The 6,889-nt window shown below is 47.7% G+C and overlaps 1 protein-coding gene across 1 annotated transcript; it reads right to left on the reverse strand.

The window, feature by feature from the left end:
• Positions 1 to 1,036: 1,036 nt before the first annotated feature.
• On the reverse strand, positions 1,037 to 6,020 carry LOC132461380 (glutaredoxin domain-containing cysteine-rich protein 2). The gene is made up of 5 exons (XM_060056473.1): positions 5,689 to 6,020; positions 4,293 to 4,479; positions 3,474 to 3,583; positions 2,100 to 2,423; positions 1,037 to 1,836 (listed from the first exon to the last, which is right to left on the reverse strand). The coding sequence occupies exons 1-5, from the start codon at positions 5,743 to 5,745 to the stop codon at positions 1,774 to 1,776; spliced, it is 741 nt and encodes a 246-aa protein (XP_059912456.1). The 5' UTR covers positions 5,746 to 6,020; the 3' UTR covers positions 1,037 to 1,773.
• Between the last annotated feature and the right edge of the window lie 869 nt (positions 6,021 to 6,889).

Below are 6,889 nucleotides of genomic sequence, written 5' to 3' on the forward strand. Positions count from 1 at the left end.
GAATAAAGAGTGGAAGAAGCTATCAGAAGAGGATCATTTTAAGTGTCTTTCAACAATGTCTTATCATTTGAACAAATGAAACATGATGGAGGGGTGAGCACTAGACAGCACACGTTTAAATGGTACACAGGAGAACATCTGAAAACATATTTGATTGCAAGCAGGGCTTAGGGAAATACACTCAACCAGTCTTTCTATTGCTATCTTTGATAGCCTTTGTTTGTTGAAATGGCAGCATGACACAATGGCAGACAGACAGAAAGAAAGACGGATAGAAAGACAGACAGACAGATAGATAAATAAATTGACATTAGCCTGGTGGATGGATAGAAAGATAGAAAACAGATAGTCACGTATCCTTCACTCCACAAACAGCATACATAACCTTGGTGGTTGGAATGATTTTTAAAAAGAAAGCCCAGGCTGGAGGCAAACTGAACTAAAATATCAGACCAAGAATAGGGGCCGAAGACATGAGAACCTCACCGGGCCACGGCTGCTGGCAGCAGAACGCAGGGGGATGGCGATCCCAGAACAGAGAGGACCCCACTAGGAGATGAGTAGGATGGAGAAAACAGCTAACAGGCCTGAGCGCCCTGAAAACTCTCTCCGTCTCTTTCCGTAAACCTCTCTTCATCTCTAGCGCACTTCCTCTGAGGCGGCAGAACATGAGAATATAACAGGAGAGGTGAGGACGGTAGGAAGAAGGTGAACAGAACCGCATCCGCCAACGGAGGCGTGTGTGGGAGTGTGTGTGTGTGTGGGTGTGTGGGGGGCCGTGCCAAGTATCAAGAAAAGAAAGAGAATAAAATAGTGGTGATAGATGACTCTCCTAAATGAGAGAGAAAGAGAGAGAGGGGTAGAGAGAGGCAGGCAAACATAGAGGTGGAAAAGGACCAAGGTGAGGACAGAAGGGGTGGGCTGGAGGGGATGGTGGTGCTGGTGTACGGAGGTGAGTGGGGGTGTTTGGAGGGGAAGGGTGGTGGTGGGATGCACGTTTAGCGAGGAGTGACTGCCTTGAAACCAGAAAGAGTAGGAGAGTGAGAAAGGGAAACACAAGAACACACACTCACACACACAGACCTCAGGATGACACCGGTGTCATTCTGATAAGAAGGTGATTGTTTTAGTGGCTCGGAGAGGGCAATGTCTACCTTGGCAAAGTATTGATCTCTTGCGGCCCGGGTGGAGAATGCTGAATCTCAGCCAGCCGGGATGTTGTGCATGTATCTTCATATAACATATTTGTGTCTTTTCTTGGATGGCTGACTTCCATCAAATCAGAGTGTTTGCTGTTTTCTAAATGTTCAACAAAACTGGCAATGAAAAGTGATATGAGGGTAGGCTGATAGAGACTAAACACTTGATTATGTACTGCACTCCTGTGCTTACACGTTTAATTAAAAACAGGAGGATCCCATTTAATGGTCGTTAATCAACATTATACTGGTCATTCACCCGCTTAACCACTGCTAAAAGTACGCTCTCTCACACATAAACACAGAGCTACACAAACATGCATGCACACCTGCACAGACACACACAACTACACACACACACACACACCCGCGGAGACACACACACACACACACCCACACAATCTCAAAAACACACACATTTACATTAACACATGCACACAAACATGCATTCACACATTTAACTAAACACATGCACATACACATCCCAAGCCTATTCCCCTGTGCGCCTCCCCGTGGGGACAAAATGTCCTGTTCTCGTCGCTGAACAATACCCCGCAACCCAGCCGTCTGGCACTCAGTCACTCCCCGGACTAAACCATTCAGGAAGCAGAGTCCAACAAGGGGGGGGAATGGAGATCTGGTCAAGAGACAGAAAGAGACGGAGAGAGAGGACGAGTTCAGGAGAGACCGGGGAGAGGAGGGAGCAGATGAAAGGAAACAAAGCAAGCAACAAGCGCGTGTGTGTGTGTGTGTGTGTGTGTGTGTGTGTGTGTGTGTGTGTGTGTGTGTGTGTGTGTGTGTGTGTGTGTGTGTGTGTGTGTGTGTGTGTGTGTGTGTGTGTGTGTGTGTGTGTGTGTGTGTGTGTAGCGTAACCTTGGCGACATCGTCAGGGACCATTACCTTGTCGTCAGCGTCGCCTAATGGCTTCCCCCTCTCCTTCCCTCTCTCCTTCCCTCTCTCCTTCCCCCTCTCCTTCCCCCTCTCCTTCCCTCTCTCCTTCCCCCTCTCCGTCTCCCCCCCGTCGCGGGGAGACGACGGAGACCTCCTGGATCTCCTCCTCCTGCTGCTGCTGTGGGGGCGGGGCTCCGGGCCGGCCCCGCCCCGTCTCGGTGGCGCCTCGGGGCTACTCTGAGGGGCCGTTTCCGGGGTCCTCTGCCGGGGGGCCCGGATGATGCGCAGGTTGCTGGTGTAGATGATGATCTTGCCAAAGTCCAGCACTGAGGACTGAGAGAGGGGGGGGGGGGGGGGTCCTTTATACACCATCTTAACACCCCGGTGCTTTGAGGTCACCTAGGATCCTCCTACCATGTCATCGTATGTACCGTCCAATTAGGATGTCCAGCCCTCTGATCAGACTCCAGGTGGTTCATCTAAAGCCTGATTTGTGACAGACTGGAAGATTCCAAAACAGCCGATCAGAACTGGACTCTGACGGCGGCCGTACACAGAAGGAGCAGAGAGCATGAGCTCGCTGTGGGCCTGCCGTCGACTGGCCCACAGCGAGCCTTAACCCCGGGACATTTTTTTGGCCCACGTCCGTCCCTGTTTGTGATGCTTTGCATGTGATATAAAGAATATGGACGCATGAGAAGGGCAATATTGATTCATGAAAAGCCAATCTTTACGACCACAGAAAAGTCCTTATTCAGCAAGACAATGATGATTTCCTGAATATAATCTTCAGCCGTCGTGCGGCTGGCCAGTAGCAATGCTGACCTAGTGAACATGAAATCCATACTACATACCGCAAGGAATGAAAAGTCCTTGATAGAATTCATGTCCAGAATATAGTTATACGAAGCCCTAGCCTTCCGGCACTTTGTTAAGAGAATAAACCATACGAGAGACAGAACCGCAAGGAGCCATCGATGTATCCTTCACTCGCTGGAATAATGAAGATGCTGTAACCGCCCTGCAATAAAAATTATATGTCTGGTGGTTTGGAATATTATTTATCAGTCTATTTAGTCAATTTGAATAAACAACTTTTTTTGCTTCATTATGCCAAATCGTTGATACATCTATGATTGTTGCCAAACACATAATCGCAAATTAAAATAATATTTTTGTTGTATTCCATGAAACTAAATGAGGCTGAAAGCACAAAGCCATCCTGCTCACGCTTCACCTGACAAAAAGGAGGTACGTTATTACATTCATAGGGTCTGCTCTACATTCCTATTTGTTATAGGATATGGATTTGCATATTGCTAATCCATATCTCCAGAGCCGGCCACAAACTCAGGGCGCAGACACACTGACGGACGGCCTCACATCGGGGTCCCCCTGCGTCCCGTCGCCCTGGGACACAGCAGGCTTGTAGCCAGCCATCCCCCGGTAGACGTTGATGCGCTGGGCGATCACCCCGGTGGGAGGGTACACACCTGCACAAAGACACACAGGACACACGTCAGAACAGCACAACAAACGACGCCGTGACGGTGGTAGTTTTAAAATCAATTAAGTTAGAGATTCGATTTTAATTAGTTTTGTTCTAAATTCACTCATGAACATTTATGAAGTAAACCCCAAAACACATGTTAGGGAGAAGTCGTGTCTCTGCCTTTGAAAGAACCAACTGATGGATGTTTTTTTCGTTCATTATTGTTGTTATCATTTTTCATACTGGAGCAAAAGTGATGGTGGCAGTCAAAAAAGGCACAGGTTGAAGGTGTTATGTAAGACAGGTAAGCCCACACATACACACACACACAGAACCCCTGCCCCCCCCCCCCCACACACACACACACACACACACACACACACACACACACACACACATACATACAAAACCACACAGAGGACCCCCCTCGCCCCCACACACACACATACACAGACACACGTACAAAACCACACAGAGCACCCCCCTTCCCCCACACACACACACACACACGCATAAACTGATAAGCACACACACAGAGGACCCCACACAGAGACACACACACACACACACACACACACACACACACACACACACACATGCATGCACAACCCCAAACTATACAAGCAAACCCCAACCTTAAGGTATAGCATGCAGGGTATGGCTCAGAGCCTAGCGTAGCCTAGCGTTGCGGCGCGCGCTGAAGGGCTCACCCGGCGGGTCCTCGGGGGGGGGCTCCTGGAAGCCGCACAGCTGCTCCAGCTCCAGGTGGCTGGGGGGGAGCTTGCGGCGGAGGAAGCTGTGGGGGTACTTCTCCTCGGGGCTGTCCACCTCCTGGCCGTCCTCGTACACGTGCTTCAGCACGCGGCCGCTGTACGACGACGCCAGCTTGAACCGCACCTGTGGGGCGCCGCGGAGCACACGGTTCTGCCCTCTGCGCTTTATCGATGCTCATCCTTCTTTCGGTGTTTGGTTGTTGTTTTTTTCCCAGCCAGCTGATTCCACTCATTAATTGCACCCATGGGCGAGGCTGATGAGCAGAGCCAGATGGTTGTCTCCAACGTAGCTGGCTCCAGGGAGGGTTACTTCTTCTGTACCCAGGACTTGTACTGTTTGGAACTTGGACGGAGCGTGGATGTTTGTTTCACACCCGAACTAGTTCTACTTTTGTCTATTCTTTATTTATTTATTTATTTTCCTGTGAAGACCTGGTGGTGGCAGGATGAGGTGTTGAGGGGTAGGACAGTGAGGGGGGGGGGGGGGGGGGGGCGGGGGGGGGGCTCAAAGCTAGGGCTATTTCTGTATCGTTGGCAGAGCTCTCTCTCTCTGCTGTCTATGTCTGTGTGGTTTTGTTCCAAGCACTGGGCGTTTTGAAGTCCACGTTTTAAGAGGACTGTCTGAGGGGAAACTACTTTCACCTGGTGTCTCGTCCCTGTGAAACGATGCCACGCCAAATGTGCTCCCTCTAAATATAAACATGAGGGATGTGCATATATGCATGAGGGATTCATATATCCAAACATGCCATTAGCTCAATGGCTCCCAGACTCCTGGGAGACCCCCACTGTGTTGCTTTTACCACTTAACCCTGACAAATATAGTAAAACTTGTGTTGAAGAGAAATGTTTCACATTCAGCAGTTGAATATTTAGATGTTATAATATTAACTTAACTTAGTCTCAACTCAGGTTTCAGTCGCCTCAGTGAAACTTATTTTGTCACCATGACAATTTTTAATGTGTGTTATTAATGTGCAATAACAGATTGAAATACAAACACAGCAACAAAGTTTCGAAAAACCCCATCAAAAGAAAAAATGGCTGGTATTATTCTCAGAACAATATTCAATGCTTTGAAATGCATTGCAATTTGTGCAGTTTTTACAAAAAAATTACATCCAAAAGCTTTCCAATTAGTTTTTGTATCAAATCAGTGTGTAAATCCAATTAGCAATCAAGAGTGAATTAATCACATGCACACAATGTATTTTCAAATGACCTGTATCTCAGGCTGATATGCACACAGACCTGGCAGGTTTCCTTTTAGCAGAGTCTGTTCCACCAACCTTTTTCTTCTAAATGCTTTCAATATAATGTCCAACCCACTCACCTTCCTCTGCTTGGCGCCTTCATACCGCTGAGTCAGCTGCCTCTGGATCTCCTCCATGTCGTCTCTCAGGGGGGGACCTCTGAGCTCAGCCGCCGGGGAAGAAGCTTCCTCCTGGGGACGGAATGAGGTCAAGGCAATGGGGGAGACAGTGCGAGAGGACGGATGGACCGATGGATTAACCAATAGATCCTTGCACTCAGGACAGAGGTGTGCGATGATAGAAGGGGTTTGTCAGGGAATGAACCGCTCAGGATGATGTATACGAGAGGTATAGGGACGAGGCGGCAGTGAATAGGGAGCAAACGTGGTCCTCTGCCCCTTCTATGCTTTACTAACCCCGGGAGGACCCTGTGTTTCAGGGCAGCCGCGTCAAGAGCCGGTGGGTTGTTCAATTATTCACCGTTGGATCGTATTAGCAAAAGGCTTGTCGCGAAACTGGAATCCTCAGTCATCAAATAATCATGCTCCTCTGAAAAGGAGCCACTCTGTGTGTGTGTGTGTGTGTGTGTGTGTGTGTGTGTGTGTGTGTGTGTGTGTGTGTGTGTGTGTGTGTGTGTGTGTGTGTGTGTGTGTGTGCGTGTGCGTGTGGGTGTGTGTGTGTGTGTTTTTGGTCATACTGTCAGGAAGTAACAGCCTGCCATTGCAAAAAAGGATGTAGTGGTTTGTTGAACAAAGTAAAACACTAACGGGATAGTTACCTCTCGATGAATTTCACAAACTTTCAAGGCCTACTTTCTTAAGCTTATATCTGAGATATCTTACTATGGTGAGATTGAGAGGAATCGTGTTTGTGTCAATAGATAAGAACTAATGTGCTACCAATTAAAATGCATTTCATTAAAGGCCTAAGAGAAATTAAGCTGTAAACAAGTAGATAAAATAGATGACGGTAGAGTTAAGAAAAAGTGCCTGAATTGCTTATGCCTTATCATGAGGGCATACACTTACATGTATTTATTTTCTTTAGAAAAGTCAATTTGTGTTATTCAGACTTTTTGTAGGAATACACAAGACCTGTATATAGGGTTACTTTGCAAAAACGTGATGCCCCTTTGTCAATGCAATTTGACATGTGTTTGGATTACAACTTTGATAAGTTTGAACGTTTATTTCTACTTTGCCTGAACCTGAGTGTTTGTGATACCTTAATAAATTAAAGGTGATCGGTCAGCAGTCATCCTTCTCCCTTATTGGATCGATG

The sequence above is a fragment of the Gadus macrocephalus genome, chromosome 7 (assembly GCF_031168955.1).
Source record: "Gadus macrocephalus chromosome 7, ASM3116895v1".
Classification (NCBI taxonomy): Eukaryota; Metazoa; Chordata; class Actinopteri; order Gadiformes; family Gadidae; genus Gadus; species Gadus macrocephalus.